The sequence below is a fragment of the Zootoca vivipara genome, chromosome 1 (genome assembly GCF_965207765.1).
Source record: "Zootoca vivipara chromosome 1, rZooViv2.hap1.1, whole genome shotgun sequence".
Lineage (NCBI taxonomy): Eukaryota > Metazoa > Chordata > Lepidosauria > Squamata > Lacertidae > Zootoca > Zootoca vivipara.
In genome coordinates this window covers 90590308-90608037 of record NC_142582.1, presented here as the reverse complement: position 1 = coordinate 90608037, position 17730 = coordinate 90590308, and the positions used below count along the sequence as shown (strand labels likewise).

General features: G+C 46.2%; 1 protein-coding gene across 2 annotated transcripts in view; it reads right to left on the bottom strand.

Moving 5' to 3' along the window:
* Positions 1 to 17730, bottom strand: part of PAPLN (papilin, proteoglycan like sulfated glycoprotein) — a 55372-nt gene that overhangs the window by 2725 nt on the left and 34917 nt on the right. For both annotated transcript variants that reach the window (XM_035112829.3, XM_035112838.3), the window contains 12 exons: positions 16270 to 16356; positions 14719 to 14992; positions 14502 to 14619; positions 12010 to 12139; positions 9582 to 10233; positions 8074 to 8211; positions 7165 to 7289; positions 5619 to 5760; positions 4306 to 4443; positions 2793 to 2920; positions 932 to 1040; positions 470 to 645 (listed from right to left, as the gene is read on the bottom strand). In XM_035112829.3, coding sequence (XP_034968720.2) covers positions 470 to 645; positions 932 to 1040; positions 2793 to 2920; positions 4306 to 4443; positions 5619 to 5760; positions 7165 to 7289; positions 8074 to 8211; positions 9582 to 10233; positions 12010 to 12139; positions 14502 to 14619; positions 14719 to 14992; positions 16270 to 16356 — 2217 coding nt within the window. The remainder of the gene's footprint in view (positions 1 to 469; positions 646 to 931; positions 1041 to 2792; positions 2921 to 4305; positions 4444 to 5618; positions 5761 to 7164; positions 7290 to 8073; positions 8212 to 9581; positions 10234 to 12009; positions 12140 to 14501; positions 14620 to 14718; positions 14993 to 16269; positions 16357 to 17730) is intronic.

Sequence of the window (17730 nt, the reverse complement as noted above, 5' to 3'; positions counted from 1 at the left end):
GCCTCCTAGCAAGTGGTATTGCACAGGACTACTGCTACTGAACATGAAAATTCAGTTTCAGCCATACTAGTTATTGCTTAACTTAAAGCAGAAAAATAATGGTAAAACCGATCAGGGCAGTTGTGTTTAAAGGAGAAAATTAAACAGGACAGGCATCTGAAATGTAAATTAGGAACCCCACAAGTCTGCTCCAAGGGGAACCTGATCCTACTGGGAGATACATTTACCTGAGGCCTAAAAGCAGGCATCCCCAAACTTTGGCCCTCCAGATGTTTTTTACTACAATTATCATCTTCCCTGACCGCTGGTCCTGTTAGCTAGGGATCATGGGAGTTGTAGCCCAAAACATCTGGAGGGCCGCAGTTTGGGGATGCCTGCCTAAGAGAGTGGTTAGCATGTGCTCATAGTATTCAGAATGGAACTCTACAACTGTGGAGGCTTAGCTGGAAAGGCTGTAGAGCTAACATACCTTCTGGCCTCTTCTGGATAAGTTTCAGCTCTGTACTAGCACTGACAGAATTACTGCCACTGTAGGCATTGCAGGTGTAGGACCCCTCGTCACCTGCCTGCACATTATTTATGAATAGGCTTCCATCCTGGGACGTCTGGACATGATGGCCATCAGCTCTCACGGGAACTCCATTCCTGAACAGAAAGAAATGCCTTCGTTTTGCACTTTGAAAGAGAGAGGTCTCTCACCTACTGCAGACCCCAGTGGAAGGAAACGAAGGCAGGCACACAAATGTTTTAACAAGCTACATGAACAGAGACCACATTCTCAACAGCTGAGTTGGGCTTGAAGACTAACGTAAACCTGGATTCACCATTGCTGTGGTAATACAAGTTTTTGCTTGCCAATTCATGTCTCACTGGAATTGAAGGGGAAAGGGAGGGAAGGTAAATTCTGCAGCTCAGTTTTTCCTTTTTTTACCTTGACCATCTTATGTTCACATTGTTGCCTGTCACAACACATTGAAGCTGAGCAGTCTCCCCCTCTGACACAGAGAGGCTGGGCAGCAGGCCAGTGATTCTCAGCTCCCCTGAGGAGGAAAAGGGTATTGTCAATCCCAGGAAGAGTCCACGCAGGGGGCCAAGCCAATTCCTTCAGGAACGGTGCTGTGAATGCCGAGCTCTGAATACCCAGTGCTGACTAACTACCCAAAGCTCTGCTGCTTGCATGAACTTGGCCTCTTGAGCTGGACACTAGCCTACTGTAAAGTGTGGGAAAGGAATCTCAGCGCCATTTTCCACAACAGGATCCTTTGTCCAGAAACCTTATGATGTAACCATCAACCTATAGTTAAAATGCCTCTTTCTTCAAGGCTCTTTTTTAACAGCAAAATATGAACTCTGGTCTTAGCAAACAAAAAAACAAAAAGCCAACGACTTTGTTCAGTCACAGTATTACTTGTTCCCAGAGTTCCATAGAGTTGAAGATTTAAACTAGTTTGAAAGTTTAAACTGCCAAAGCTGCCCTAGTCTCCACCCCACACACAAAAAAAACTTATGAATTTTGTGTGGTCTTCTAGCCTCCCATCTAATTTGAGAGACCTTAACTCATTAAACCAGGAGGGCTGCTTTTGCTCTGCAGTCAAACTGCCTTATGTAGAGTCAGACCACTCTTGTCTACACCAGGAGATGCTAACTTCCTTTTGGCCCACGGGCACATTTGAAATATACTGTGGGCACCATCCCCTCTGGTTACACGTCAGGACATGCATAGAAGCAACTTCAGGTGCCGTCCTGCTGCTGATCCTGCATTTTTCAGCAGGAGACTTGGCAGCTATGAATGGTGGCAGTGGAAGAGAAAGGTAATCCCCTTCACCATCTCAATATGAAAGGGTTAGTGAGCGGGGGGGGGGGGAATGCTCAAAGGCTTTGTGGGCACCAGGGGAAGTCTGGAAGAGGGCCACATTGGTGACCTTGGGTCTACACTGACCAGCAGCAGCTCTCCAGGGTTTCTGATGGAAATCTGTTCCAGCCTTAGATGCAGGGACAGAGCCTGGGACCTTTTTACATGCAAAAGCATGTGCTCTAACACCAAGTACTTGGTGCTACTAATGATGAAGCTAAATTTGGGCACCTCCAGCGCGTCAGTATTGTGTGGGAGTGATTCAATGGCACACCAGAACTTCAGGTTTGTTCACTTAAAGTGGTTTAAAGAGCTCTGTTGCCCTAGCAAAACAAATACGTTTTTTTAAAGTGTATCAAACCTTTTGCAGCTTGGAAAGTGATAGGGAAATGCCTTGGAAAGTGTGAGATGAATGAATTACTGATGGGAATGTGTGTACAACACTCCACAAGCAAAATAGAATGAATGTTTATTGTCATATAACCGCCCTGCAAACAAATCAGAACAAATGGTCCATAATGGCTGGATATAATCAAACCTGATTTGTGCAAGCAGATCAGGATGAATGCTCACCTGGAGGGGCCCACAAGTACTAATAAATATGTTGTTGGCTGCTTGAAGCAGAACTTTATAAGGCAGCTTTCTGTGAGTGGCTCAGTTTGGGGTTGGTTTTTTAAAAACACATCACTGCAACTCCCTCTTATTTTCAAACTATTTCAGATAACCCAAATACGAAGGAACCCGTTGTTTGAAACACACAAATATCTCCCACTCCAGATTGGTTGTAGGTGCGTATTGGCTCTCAGCATTGTTGGTTGGCCGGATGCTTGGTTTAACAGCAGCAGCACAAACTGAGCATTTCCATTTACCTCCTGTGCAAGTTCACCCTAGTCTCCCCTTAATATCAAAGCAAGATCTATCTTCCTTTGCTTTTTAGTACCTCTAGGTATGATCTGGACTCTTCGCTGATCCTGATCCCGGCCATTGGAAGCAATGCAGGTAAAGAAGCCAGCATCTTCAGAGGCAAGACGACTGATAACTAAGGCACCGTCAGACTGCTGTCTGTGCCTGGAAAGCAAGGGAAGAATAGTGACTTTGAGTCTTAATGAGAAGGAATTTATTTGCATCTGACTCAATGACTTTTTTGAGAGAGATTGCATTGCTCGAAGCATAGTCTGAATGCAGTTACCCTTATTGTGCCTCCACATCTCTCTCTCAAAACTTGTTTGCGACCTCTGAGGATCAGCTGTCAATCCTGTCTGACTGCTGCAAAGTGAACAACAACCAAAGAGCAGCAGTCTCTCTTCAAGTTCATCCTTTTGAACTCAAACTTGGAACCAGGCAGAGGGTCTTCTCAGTAGTGGCACCCTCCCTGTGGAACGCCCTCCCTTCAGACAGATGTCAAGGAGATAAAGAATTACACAACTTTTAGAAGACATCTGAAGGCAGCCCTCTATTGGGAAGTTTTTAATGTTTGCTGTTTTACTATGTTTTTATGTGTGCTGTAAGCCACACAGGGTGGCTGGGGAAACTCAGCCAGTTGGGTGGGGTATAATAATAAATACAGTAGTAATAATAATAATAATAATAATAATAATAATAATAATAATAATAACAACAACTACTACCACTACTACTACTTTTGCTGTCAATTACTGTGTAACGACTTTGAAGAATTTTAAGTCCTCGGTTGTCACAAGAACCAATTTTGGTTAAGTGGTCACAACAGTTTTGTCACATCATTTCAGTGAATTTGGCAATGAATTGGATGAACCGGAATAAGGACCGAGTAAGTCGCTAAACGTGGGGTAAGCGGAGCAGGTATGTACTCTGTAAGGGCAGCCTTCTTGATGGAGGTGACCTCTACTTCCCCAGCCTCCACCACAAGGCTATGCAAGGACCATCTTGCCCTGAAGGGAGGAGAACTCCCTGCCATCTAGTTCCCAGAGTTACAGCTGAGGTGGCCTCCCCCCAACACTGCCACCAGGCTACCTAAGGACCCATCTTGCCCTCAGGACAGGAGAGAACTAGCTTTCAGAAATTCTGAAAGGAGTCACAGGCTGAAGGGAAAATAGTAGGTAGCTACAAAATGGGAGTTGTAATTAAGACTTTGGGTGGGGAAACACAAAGAGAAGGGGGTTGCTCGGATAAGGTTGTGCTAAAATTAAAACTGAGGATGGAGAATGACCTGGGGGGTTGGCATCAGAGAAATGGGGTCTGGCCTCAGATGAATGTGAAAAGCTATAATGTCACAAAGAGTGCCTACAATAGGGCATTAAGTGAAAATGTAAGTTAGCAGAGGATGCGCCTTTAAAAACAGTAAAAATTGTAACAAATGCTTGTCCATAATTAACCTAACAATGTGGCCCTATTGCTCAGAGTGGTTTTTGCTGTGTACCCCTGGCATAGAAAGAAGAAGATGGGAAAGTAGAAACACATTAGTTGTAGCTTACCTTGGAGAGGAGATGGGCTGTCCGTCTTTCTGCCACTCAATGGTTACAGAAGGCAAAGCCTCTACACGGCAAGGCAATCTGACTCGCTCCCCGATATTGGCATTAACAATTGAGGGTTCATTCTTATACATTTTTAACCTGGAAAACAAATTTACAAGGTGTCCAAGAAATAGCAGCGTTCCAGCTCTGCATTTTGAATCTGTGTAATGTAATCAGAACCTTTCTCTTGTGAACGGCACCTGTGCAAACACACACACACACACACAATCCAGCAGCTCCTCATCTTGAGTTGAGCATGAATGGATTACTGCAGAGGCTGCACTTAGGACAGAAGCTGCAAACCAACTAGGCCAGTGCTTTACAAAATGTGGGCTTGTATAAACAAATCTTCCTTAAGTATTCTCTTGGCTGAAAGCCTACAGAAATGCCTTCAGCCACAAGAATCCACTGTAACAGAATGTTCTTTTCAGTGGCATCCCTGTAGCCTCAGCCTGCCTGGTTCTGTTTCTTGATTTCTACAAAGGGCTGGAGGAATTTCAGTGGAACATTACTGTTTCACCATGTAGCTATTTGAGGATCTTCACTAGCCACTCCTATCACTCCAAAGATAAAGAACCCCAAGGCTTACCAGAAAAGTACCAAGAGGCCATCTTATTCCCATTCCCCTCCCATGCTAGACACTCCCAACTGCTTGAACTATCAGCCGGCTAGAGAGAGAAAATAGGAACTGCATGAATTAGGACGGCAGCTTTATTTTGGTAAACTGCTTTGAGAAAGCAATGTGTCCTGAAGGGGAAGGTTAGAAATTCATCAAATAAATAATAGCCTGTCGAGAACCACTCCTTTTGTTCTGGAAGGTGCAGACAGCAGCAACTGGCAAGAACTGCCACCATCCATCCAGATGACTCAGGGTGGAGTGACTGCAGCTACGACTATGGCCATTACGGAAACAGTGGACTAAGGTTTCTTCAACCCCCACCACAACTGACAGGAGATTGGGAGTGGCAAAAGTTTTGGGCCAAGTCTTGCTTGTGGGGAAAGAGCAGGAGTCCTACTGGCCCCGATCCAGATTCTGGAATGTTAACACTTGTAAAAAAATTATGGGGTGGACTTCTAAACATGACAGCAACAAGCTGTCGTCATCCCACCCCCCCGCAAGGTGGTTGCTGTGAATATTCCTGAGATGAGTTGCAATATAGCTGTGATTTCATACCCCGCAGCTTCTCGAAATAGTTCTTTTGCCTGCCCACAGTGCTTAAGGGCCACAGCCTGGTTTGACACACTGTGGAGAACAGAGGTATAATAAGCTTTACCTGTATGTTGTCTGAGGAAGGTTGACAGGAGAGTCATGTGATTGCCCAGTACTAAGTCCTGAAACAAATGCTCTGTGCTGGTGATTTTGACCATGAATCAGCTGGTTCCCCGCTCTCTGTGAAACATCAGATCCAGGGATTTCTAGGGAGAGAGAATTCTGAATAAGATTGCCCTGTGTCATAAGATCCCACACAAAAATCAGCAGCTGACTTCACATATCCGAACCAACTACCGTATCTATCTGCTCACTTCCTTTATAACAGCCATCGGAAACCTGTTGTTTACCTGTTTGTTTCTCACCCCAGTGCTAATTGTAAAAGAATGCTTTCCCCTGCCAGCAGGAACAGTTTAAGAGGGGAGCCCACTATAAAATTGTAACCCAATCCGGAGTATGTGTATTGCTCGCACTCTCTAGCAGACAATCTTGCCTGGAGTGAAATGCCCATCACGCAAGGTCCAGTAACTCTGTATGCTCTATGCAAAACACTACCCAACTGGGCCCTTGAATGTACAAAGACCTCCCCTCATTTATGAGGCCAGAGTTTAAATGTGCCCTGGCTCAGGCAACAGCCCAATTCCTACTAGAAATTGAAAAGTGCAGCTCCTCCCAACATGGCTAAATTAGAGGTGAATGGAAAGGAAAATCAGAGACCTTGCTTACAAAATACATTGCAAAATTATGATGGAGCAGAAAACCACTTCTGCACTTGCGTCGGAGGTGGAGTTGTGGGCGTCCCGACCCGATCACGCACGCAGGGGCTGAGAGCTCAGCCCCTGAGCGATTGGGGGGTTCCCACCCACATCATTCGAGGGCCGACCAATCCTGTCCCCCGGGGGGCGTGTCCTGCTTCCTTTAAACAGGTGAAGGGTACACCCTCTTTCACCCCGCTCACTAGCTGCATTGGTTCACTTATTCCGGGGGCATGGCCTGGTCTGAAGCCTGGGGAGGTTATGGCCTTAAGGCACACCCCTAACGGTGATCACAAGAGGAGTTCCAGTTGATGTACATCACTGGGCTCCTTACTGGTGGTTAACTCTTCACGGACGTCCAACACACAGGTTGGAGTCGGACATAGACGGTTAGGGTCCAATACCTAAGCCAATACCGCTCAACATCAGTAACCAATAAAGTTGTGGCCTTTTCGCCCATTTAAATCTGTCTGATGTGTCGAGTGTCTTTATTCTCACGGGGAGGGAGGGACATTGCCACACAATTCCCTCAAAGACCTACCACCGCAGAGCAGACAGGGCTGGAATAGAAAGGAGGTTGCTCATTCAACCAACAGAGGCAAGTAGGAGGAATTACCAATGGATGGAAAAGACCTGACATCATAGGGTTTTATTAAACTAACTTTTACTCAGAGTAGATCCATTCAAAATTAATAGGCCTATGTTGCCCACGGCCATTCATTTCAGGAGATACAACATTTTTATTATACCAAACAGATGATTATTACAAAGTTGGCGTTTTCCTTATGCCGGGCTGTTTTGATTGACAAAATGGACAAAGGTAGCTCAAGTATTAAAACAGAAACAATGCATCACCTTTGATCCTCAGTACAATCTTCCTGTGCTCTATCCTCCCATTCGAAATTTTGCACATGTAGGTCCCAGCATCCTCGGCTCTGAGCTGGCTGATCACCAAGGAACTGTCAGACTGGTAGGTATGCCTGCAGGAGGAGAAATAAGAGCATTTGACATATATTGAAGACGAGCTATAAAGCAGCAGCAAATGCTGTTGGCACTCAATGCCTGTTAACAGTAACTTTTTATTTATTTCTCTACTGGGGCAGTGCCTGGTGAAATCTTAAATGATGGGTGGACTTCTGATCAGTATTTCTAGTAGTTGAGTAGGCGGGGCCCAGTGAATAGTGCAAGAAAAGACACACACGTGGGGGGGGGAGGTGCTTCATTTTTATGACATGCACAAGAGCCACAGAAGTCCATTTTGCTCAGTACTTAATTTTTTGCACTGTGCTGTCTGATATCAGTCAATAATCTTTAATACCAACAGTAATCTCAGTTCTCCGAATGCTGCTGGTCCTTTTGTAATGAACTCGGCACCATTCACACACACAAGAGGGGAGTAGCAGCAGGCTTGAGGGAGCCCCAAAGTTTAAAGAAGTACAAAGGAATCTTTAGAAAAATCCTGTGTGGAGCAGGGCAGGGTGTGGAATATAAAACCAAGGCAGTGAGCAGTGGCTGGTGTGTACATAAGAATGGAGTGCAGTGGTTGGAATCCTTAGCAGCGCTCCACACTGCAATATTCTGTTGCAGGCTCCATATAATATATTGAGAGCTTCTACCACTACTCATCGAAATTGCTGTGTCTAGGAATTCTAAAATATAAGAATCATGTCAAAGTCCTCCACTCACCCAAAAGCCTCTGTGGTGTTAATAGGTTTCAGTAGGATGGGTTCCACCACAGGGGTGGGTGCCAGGGGTCAAGCTCACCTGTCAGAGGACACTGGCCGCCCATCCTTCTGCCATTCAACTCTGGAGAAGCGGGAACTGCCTGCCTTACAGAGAAGACGGATGCTTTGTCCCAAGCCTGCCTCCACTGCTGAAGACTCCGGTCCATCCAAGAAGACCCTGAAAGACATACTGTAGTTAGCCCAGAGTTGAAAGGCTGCCCTGAAAGGACAGGGTGGGAAATGCATAACGGCCGATAAAGAGAGAAAACGCCTGTTGCTTTTGCAAGGGCAATAAAGCAGGGCCATTTCTAGGCGCGGGTCCGGGGGCGCGGGGCGCCAGGCCACCAGGGGCGCTGCTGCGCCCGCTGAGAGGCACGGCGGAGGCCGCCCCAGGCGCACCTCTCAGCTGTTCAGCGGCTTCAGGCTGCTTTCCGGAGGCGCACGGGCCTGGGGCCGCCTCCGCCGCGTGCAGGGGCGTTGCAACAGGGGGCGGGCAGCGCCCCCTGGCCCAGGGCCGGCCCTACGGCCAGGCTGGGATGCGCAGGGCTCTGGCCCTCCAGGCGGCAGCCGCGCTGTGCTCTGCGCCCGCCCGCCGCACTGGGAAACAGGGCGGGGTGGAGGCGCCGGAGGGATCCGTCACACCACGGCCCCAGGGCACCGGGTATGCTTAAGACGGCCCTGCAATAGAGTCTAGAGTAACTAATGATAGCATTTTACCTGCCCCTGTGGATCCATGTTAGGCAGAGCTGGAAGCAGTCTGCATGTTGCTAAAGCATGGAAACAGTGGGAGAAGAGTCTTCTGCATACTGAAGAGACAATGCAAACCGACTGGGGGAGAAAGTTAAACCTACTGCATCACATGCAAACCAGACCCAAAATTCATAAACACACACTTCTCTGGAAGACCAGTTCTTGATGCAGAACAATCTTTATCTAGATGAAGGGCCGAACCATGTTGTCATATCCAAATGCCTATCTTTAGAACAGGGGTGGGAAGTCTTTGGCCCTCCAGATGTTGCTGTACTACAACTCCCAACAGCCACAGCAAGCCAATGGCCAAGGAAGGCGGGAGTTGAAGTTCAGCAACACTGGGAGGCAGCAAAGGTTCTCCATTCCTGCAGTAGTGTGTTCAAGAGCTGGGGCCTTTTAGCTAACTGTCTTTTGATACCCAAAGGCCCCAGTAAGAGTTTGAAGTTACTCGCAACAACAGATTTTAAAAGACCACAACTGCCAGGCATTAGAATCCAGCACGAGTCAGGAGAGATACAGCTGACTACAAGTCTGTTAGCAGACCCAACTCATTCACATCCCTTTGTGAAGTCAGTGGTTGTGGGTGTATAAAAAGGAATGCATGACTACTTTAAAATTTAAGAAGAAAATACTGGTACTGGGTAGCTCACATTTCCAGGGGGTGGAGGGGATTACTCCTGTGTCAGGCTTATATTGGAATCCTTTATGATAGGTTGTCTGTCCTCACCCTGCAGCAAAACAATCTCATGCTGCAGAAAACAACAACTAGCAGAGAAGCCTGCTATTGCAAAATGTTACCTGTTTAAAGAATGAGGGAAAGAAGAGCTTGCTGAGGCTTGGCGCTCAAATCCATTCACTACTGATCCATCTGCTGCAGATTCTCTCCTCCACCCTTCATGCTCACGGTGAACTGTCTGACCATTGACAGTCTGCCGCCTCTCAGAGTGTCCAGAGACCACGGTTTCCCCTAAACCATGAAGGTGGTTTGCTGGATCCTTCCTTCTTTCCCCCATCCCTTGCTGAGACTCAGGCAGGCTACCTATAGTCATGGTCCTTCCCCAGCCTCTTTCCCCATGATGTAGCAATGAGTGAGTTTCTGAGTCAGTGTGAGCATGGAAAGCCCCACGTCCTCCTCCTCCTCCATGGCTATGACTCATGGCTCCTCTTGCAGGCTGCTGTTGGTGCTGCTCCTCAGCAACTCCTCGCAGGTGAGAACTAGAGTGGATGTTAGGAACTGCAGCATGGTGGTGATGTCCCACATCACTGCTTCCCACTGATCTATGGCAAGTTTTCATGCACTCCTCTTCAGAAGCAAAGTTGTTGTTGTTGCCATGGCAGCCCCCATACCAGAACCGATTGCATTTCCCAACGTCATGTACAAAGTACCAGCGGGTAGTCCAATCTGTGCAGGGGCCATGGGCGCTGGGCAGCAGGCAACCGATAGGATAAGCTAATAGGAAATGTCAGGAGAGAAGCAGTTGTTATAGATTAAGCAGATACACTAATCTTCCTCTGACCACATCCCCACTCAGGGCTCATCCACACTTCTGTTTGTCCCATGCCTAGAAAGCATGGGTCTGAGTGATTCCCCCCCCCCCGCCCCACTCCTTTCCCATGGAAAACCCGCTCTTTAGTGTTAAATCGGAACAAATGTCAATCTGGAGAAAACCCAAATTGCCATTTGCTCTGAATGAGCTTTAAAGAGCAGATGCCCCAGGGTGGGGGAAGCAGCAGGACAAGAGGAAGTGTGATAAGCACAAAGAGCGGGTTTTCCAGGGGCACGTGGCAAAGTCATGTGGAGCCACACCTAGAAAGCACAGGGTAAGTTGAAAACTTCTCAGGCCCAAGCTTTCTTGGCACAGGACAAGCAGAAGTGTGGATGAGCCCCAAATCACTGTTCGTCTGTAAGATGTTCAGTAAATCAAGCCACATGACAAGAAGGTATCAGGAACTTGAAGCCTGCTATCAACCCTTGCTCATTCACTACATGTTGCTTAGGCACAGCAAAACTATTTTCTACTGTTTGATTTTGTCATAGCCTTTTTCAAGAACTGTGTGTACAGCTAGTACAAGTAAACAATAAAGTCAGATGTGCACTGCAGACCAGTCCAGGAAAGACTGTGCAAAGTGTGCTGCCCTATTCATGGTGCAAGGGCAACTGGAGAGTGTTTTCACTCTGGGTGGAGCCATCAGGTAAGAAGCAGTGGGATAAGCACACACTCTCTCAGACTTGCCTAGCCCTCACCTCAAGTGAGAGCACATGCCATTCCCATCCTGTCACCACTGCCCAGGTCTCAACTGTTGGAAAGTCATGCCAGCGTTCCTGGCATAAAGGATGCTATGGCAGTACAAAGCAGTCACTGGAAGCTTAGATAAACGAGTCTGGGGAATAAGGAGTATTCTGCCTCAGCACCTGAAAAAGCCTAGCAGGGGGTCAGGCATTATGAGAGCAGGTGTAAAAAAAGGCAGCAAGATCTGATCTTTTTTAAAAAAAAATCAGTACCGTTTTCTAGAATTCTTTCGAGAAAGCTGGGGCAATTCATTTAAAATAATTTGCACGTAAAGTTTGCATTATGGATTTGCCCTTAGATGGGAGTCAGGATTCACGTTATCAGAGGCTCAGTTCTGTCTCTGTATCAAATGGCGCTGCTCACAAAACCAGGCATTGTGCTTCAAGGGTATGTGGGTGAGCACTTCTAGGTTGGGCCTATGCCCATCACAGCTTGCAGAAGCCAACCAGAAGTAGCCGACTGTGTTAAACAATGCAGCTTTGAAAAAGACGGCAAGGTGCCAGGTGGCTTGAAGGCTGCAGTCGCTTGGTCCCTGCCACTGCCCATGCTGTTTTCCTTTCTGGGAAACTGTGCTCGGCAGTCATTCATTCTTCAGGGTAGCTGAACAAGAATAATTCGATAACAGAAATGTGTTAAGTGATTCCTTCCCGTCAGGAACACTGAATGTAGAAGCCCCATAAAACGGAACTGAAATGGTACTCTGCTTATTTAATAGGCATTTCTTACAAAGCCACCAGAATTCAGAGACTGGGATCTTAAGGGGGGAATTTCAGACTGATTCTAAATTCTGGCCAAGGGATTGCTATTATTATTATTATTTAGGATAATGGATTGTCTATAGCTCACAGTGCCATGAAGAAGGATGTAAAGTGATTCTGTTCATGTTGGCAGGAAGCAATGGGTAAACCACCTTTCAAAACCTAAGTATCACTTACGTTGGCTGGGTCTATTGAGGCATCCGTCCCCCTGAGGCCCAGAAGCAGAAGCAACGTTGTCGTAGCAGCAACCATACGTAGAAACACGACACTCCTCTGCTGGCCTCTCCTGGGACAGAGCCCGGCTTGCCTTGGACAAAGCGGGAAGTTACTGAGATGGTCTCATTACTAAGATGGTGTAAAAGATCTCATACCACAAAACCAAACCAATAAACAAATCCACAGCAGGAGATAAGACCAACCATCCCTTTTTAAGCACCTGATGGGGCAACTTTGGCAGATAATGAAGACATGCACCAAAATGTTTCTCTTTGACTTGGAATAATTGCTACTAACAATTATAAGCAATATTGGGAGCAGGGGAATTGTTTCATAAGCTGTTCCAGTGACATGCTAAGGAAAAGAAAAATCTTTCTTCTTCTTCTTTTGCTTCAGGCTTGTAAAGTTGACCCCTTGCCTAGTGTGAACTAAATGGGGACCATCAGCTCAGACAATACAGGAAACCCAAGAGTCTGCCCACCTATGAATAAATTGGATGTTTCTCCAGATGGCCCGAGCAGCTGGGCAAAGCTCCCACCCACTTTGTTCTCAAAACACCCACCATCAGTATCCCTGGGAACTGAGCCCATGCACTTTGCTAAAAAATGCAGTAGATAATTAGGTGTTGCAAATGCAATCCTCAGCCACTGGAGAGGCTCCTACTACTACTTGTGCTTAGCAAAGCAGCTGGGACAGGATCCAAGCATGATTGCCAGAGGCAGCTGCAGGCCCAGAAGTGGTTGAAGGAAAATAAGGAAGAAAGGAGAGGGACCATGGCGTCAGAGCAAGGGCTAATGTCCAGGGTGCCCAAAAGCCAAAATACTGCTTGTGGGTCCAGAATGGACAATGGGATGCTACAACTCAGTGTCTGCTATCTGGACAATACTCTAGTCACATACCATTGATCTGAAAATTTATCACAATATACGCTGCGAGCAATCTGGTTCATCCAGTACTTCTGTTTGTTTCCTGTGAGATACAGATCCCCCTGAAGGTCTAAATGTTTATCATTAACTCCAGAGAAACATTTACAAAACGTACTTCGAATACTAACCCGACTTCAGTGATGTTTCTTGGGGCATTATGGACTGCACAATTACAGATTGGGCAATATGGTCCCTATATAATACTGAGCTGTGAACCAGGTGATCTCAAGTGACTTTAAGTAAGCTAGTCTTCCTCTCTCACACACACCCTACCTCAATGTGTAACTGACCCACTAGAACTGTGTGTGTGGGTGTGTTAGGTATTAGTATTATTACTCATTACACAATGTATGCAATACAATCACAATGTACCGGTAACTGTAATGCCTCAAAGTCATCACCTGAATGAAGGGACCTATTTAGATCCCTGAAAGGAGAAGATCACCATAGGTTTAACTGAAAACCGGAGCCAAGATCCAAAACTTCTAATCTAGCACACTGTTGGTATTATACAGTATAAGGTAAAGGTAAAAAAAGGTGAAGGACCCCTGGATGGTTAAGTCCAGTCAAAGGTGACTATGGGGTTGCAGCACTCATCTCACTTTTCAAGCCGAAGGAGCTGGCATTTTTCCAGACAGCTTTCCGGGTCATGTGGCCAGCATGACTAAACTGTTTCTGGTGTAACAGGACACTAACAAGTGCCAGAGCGCAAAGAGTTGCCATTTACCTTCCTGCCACAGTGGTACCTATTTAGCTACTTGCACTGGCATGCTTTAGAACTGCTAGGTTGGCAGGAGCTGGGACAGAGCAATGGGAGCTCATCCCGTCATGGGGATTCGAACCACCAACCTTCTGACCGGCAAGCCCAAGAGGCTCAGTGGTTTAGACCACAGTGCCACTCGCAGTATAAATATTTACTGACTACTGTTAAGCTATTTCACCTAGAACGTCTGGCATAAATCCTATCCTATGCTAGGTGTACAACATAATACCAGTAGTGCATTAGTGGTAGATTTATACTGGACTGACCACACATCATTTTGCTTTACTAGCTGTTCTGCGAGGCTTCTCACAGAACAGTGGAATTTGCTACCAAGTAGTGGAATTTGCTACCAAGGAGTGTGGTGGAGTCTCCTTCTTTGGAGGTCTTTAAGCAGAGGCTTGACAGGCATATGTCAAGAATGCTTTGATGGTGTTTCCTGCTTGGCACGGGGTTGGACTGGATGGCCCTTGTGGTCTCTTCCAACTCTATGATTCTATGATTCTCCAGCCTTATTGGATTATTGTGCTACAATGCAACAAAAGCAGGGGAGCACCCTCTCCCCCATCACTGGTAGAAAAAGTTATAGGATTTCATCAGGAAGATCCAGTACATACACTGATTGGAAATGAGGCTGTATGTCCGACACAAAGCATTTGCAGATGCAAACAGTATTAAAGCAGGATTGCGTGTAACCACCCTGGTACCATCATGAGCACAAATCTTTATGAATGCACAACAAGAAGGATGTCTGGAGTCACCCTTACTGTTGGAGCGGCAACAGCAGGTTCATTCCTGTTCACATAAACATCACTGTAGTATTGTGGGCACCCTTCCTTGTTTGGCCCCTGAGAAGGTGATATTCCATCAGGACAGCACCCATACCTATAGCAGGGGAAAAGAATGGAAACCAATATTGGTGTGATCTGTTCAAACAAATTACCTTTGCTGGCAGATTAAATGGATTTAACCAGCTTGTCTTACCTGCTCTGATGGCAAGTGTCAAATGGGCAGCCTTGCCCAAAAGGACCAGCGGCCACAGTCTGGCCATCTGAACAGCAACCATGAAGGCTCTGGTTGCAGTCTTGAACGTCAGTTGTTGAGGCAACATTTTGATGGGAATTGAAGTGGCGGGACACTGAGGATCCTAAGTAAGACTCCCGTTGAAGGGGCAAGAAATTGGACTCATGATCTCCATTGGGCTGGACTTGGTGATGAGTAGTAGAACCAACTTGGGTTATTCTTTCATTTGCAGAAGCTGAAAAACATAATATCTTATGGCATGTACCCACAGTTACTGGATCACGTCTAGAGTTAAGCCCTGGTCTATGGTTATATGTCAGGGCCTCTCGTTCTGTCCTAGCAGGACAGGCACTTCGGGTTGTATTCAACTCAAAGTTGACCTACTGAAATTAACAGTCACAGCTAACTTAGGTCCTTTGATTTCAATAGGTCTACTCAGAGTAAAAATTAGCTGAATGTGACCCTTTCTTAGAAATTCCACACAACTGCTTTTTGTTCCTGCATTATGTTAGAGTCTTAGATCGCCCCTGTCCATATGTGTTTGCGTGCCAAGTGTGTGTCTCGGTCAAGTGTTTGTGATTTTCTATGTGCTAAGGGTATGTGACTACTGTCTGGCCCTGTTCATTTTGGGGAGAAGCCCTGCACACATTTGAAACTGGCCTCAGTATGCAGGATCAGGCAACATCCCACCAGGATAATGAACCCCAAAAAGCTTTCCTAGCCCAGCGGCCCTCTCAGAATCTGCCCTAGAAATAACACTGAATAAAGCAGAATTCATAAAGCAGTTTCACGTTCCTTAAGGAGGGAGGGGCGTGAGGCAATATTTCAGCTGGACCCACTACCAGGCATTGGAGATTGGCAAGATGTGTGGTGGTAGACGAGTGGTTCTGGGCTCCTGGGTTAGGAAAGCTTTTTGGGGTTTGACTTCCCTACCTCCATATTTACGACTGCTTTCTTTTCAAAGTAGCATATCATCATTAAAGAGTCAGGAAAATGAAAGACAGACACTGGCTTGGGCCAGAGCCCACCTCATTTCCCATCTTTCCCTCAGAGAGCTCTACTCTACATACATATGGGCCATAAAGACTATTAACTTTTTGTAAAGCTATTCAAAGGTAAAGGTAAAGGGACCCCTGACCATTAGGTCCAGTCATGACCGACTCTGGGGTTGCGGCACTCATCTCACGTTGTTGGCCGAGGGAGCCGGCGTACAGCTTCCGGGTCATGTGGCCAGCATGACAAAGCTGCTTCTGGTGAACCAGAGCAGCACACGGAAACACCATTTACCTTCCCACTGTAGCGGTACCTATTTGTCTATTTGCACTTTGACGTGCTTTCGAACTGCTAGGTTGAAAGGAGCTGGGACCGAGCAATGGGAGCTCACCCCGTTGCGGGGATTCGAACCGCCGACCTTCTGATCGGCAAGCCCTAAGCTCTGTGGTTTAAAAGGAAGGTACAAAAACAACAACATAAACATTGGAGAAAGAAAGCAAAGTTCAGGTAGTTTCAAACCTATGGTGCCTTGGTCAGGATTGTATCGGGTCAGTAAGGTCTGGCGGTTGACATCGTAACCTGCAGAGTCTTGCATACTGGGAACCTCTGCAATGAGATCAGTATCCGTAGGTTAGAAACATTGAACTAAGATCAATATCAACAACTGGGAATACCTAAAATCATCTGTGTCTTCAGCAACTAGGTGAGCAGGGAGGGGGCAGAGCAGAGAGAATTGTTCTAAATTATCCTCTAACCCAAAAAAATCCTGCTCTCATGGAAATCAGTGAAAGGAAGCTTCAATTATATGTTTTTTTAATGTTGTGGTGGGGTGGGGGAATGGAACTTCAAAACATGTGAAAATGAAGCTGCAAAAAGTCACCTTTGCAGGCTTTCACACCCAGGGCTTGAGATGTGAGATGTTGTTATTATGAGGCAAAAATGCACCAAAACAGAAACAGAAAAGTAAGGAGAAAGGACCTACTTTTATTACACTTTTGAAACAGAGAAGCACCAACCGGATTGTTTCTGAGTCTGTATGACTTGACATTGGGGGCAGATTTTTAGGGCAGCTTCAATTGAACCAATCAGATGCTGTTCCGTACTGCTTTATGTGGAACTATAATATTAATTGATTTCAATAAGAAGCAGACTAATAAAGATGTTGAGCTTTTGGGGGGACACACACAAAGTTGTTGACATTTTTGAGCTATTTTTAAGGAGGATTGGCAAAAGCGACACTGCCGACATGGGTTGCCATACGTCCGGATTTCCCCCAAAAATTTTGCCAGGAGATTACGGACGTTTGCCAACCCTAACGGATACCCTAGCACATCCAGATAATAAACCTGTTGCTTTTCTCGTCATTGTTCTGACAGCTTCCAAAGTTTGATTAGGTATATGTAATATGTAGCCAAAAGAGCAGAGACAGTTCACATGCATTGAAGGAAGAAGTTTCCAGGTTCAATCTCTGGCATCTCCTTTTTCCTTTTCCTTTTTAAAGAGCAGTTAGCAGGAAAACAGAAAGGCCCGTCTCTTCATCAGTAGGTATGAAAAGGCCCAAGAAGCCTCTAGACCTTGTTGCTATCCTGATGACATCTCAGTGATTCCAACATTGAGCAAGGAAGACCCAATCTGCTTCAGCCAGCTTGGAGGCTTCTAGGCCCCTCTTGTGCCGCTAATGACATAATTTAATCCACGGTACTGTATATGTCACTGGAGAGGCACTTACACAATTTATTACTGGGTCCTCCCACTGTTGGCTGCAGCTCTGACCATCTTTGGCTCAGGCCCCCAACTGATTTCTCCCATGGGTCAACGGGCCTTTATTTAAAAAAGAGAAGATGTTGCCCACTCATGGTTTAGGAGCAGCAAAAGAAAACAACACCTAATGCTGAATCTGTTATGTAAAGGTGGTGGCACTATGCATTCTAACAGCCCAGGTGTCCCAAAATGGATACTGGGTAGGAATAGAACCAAGGA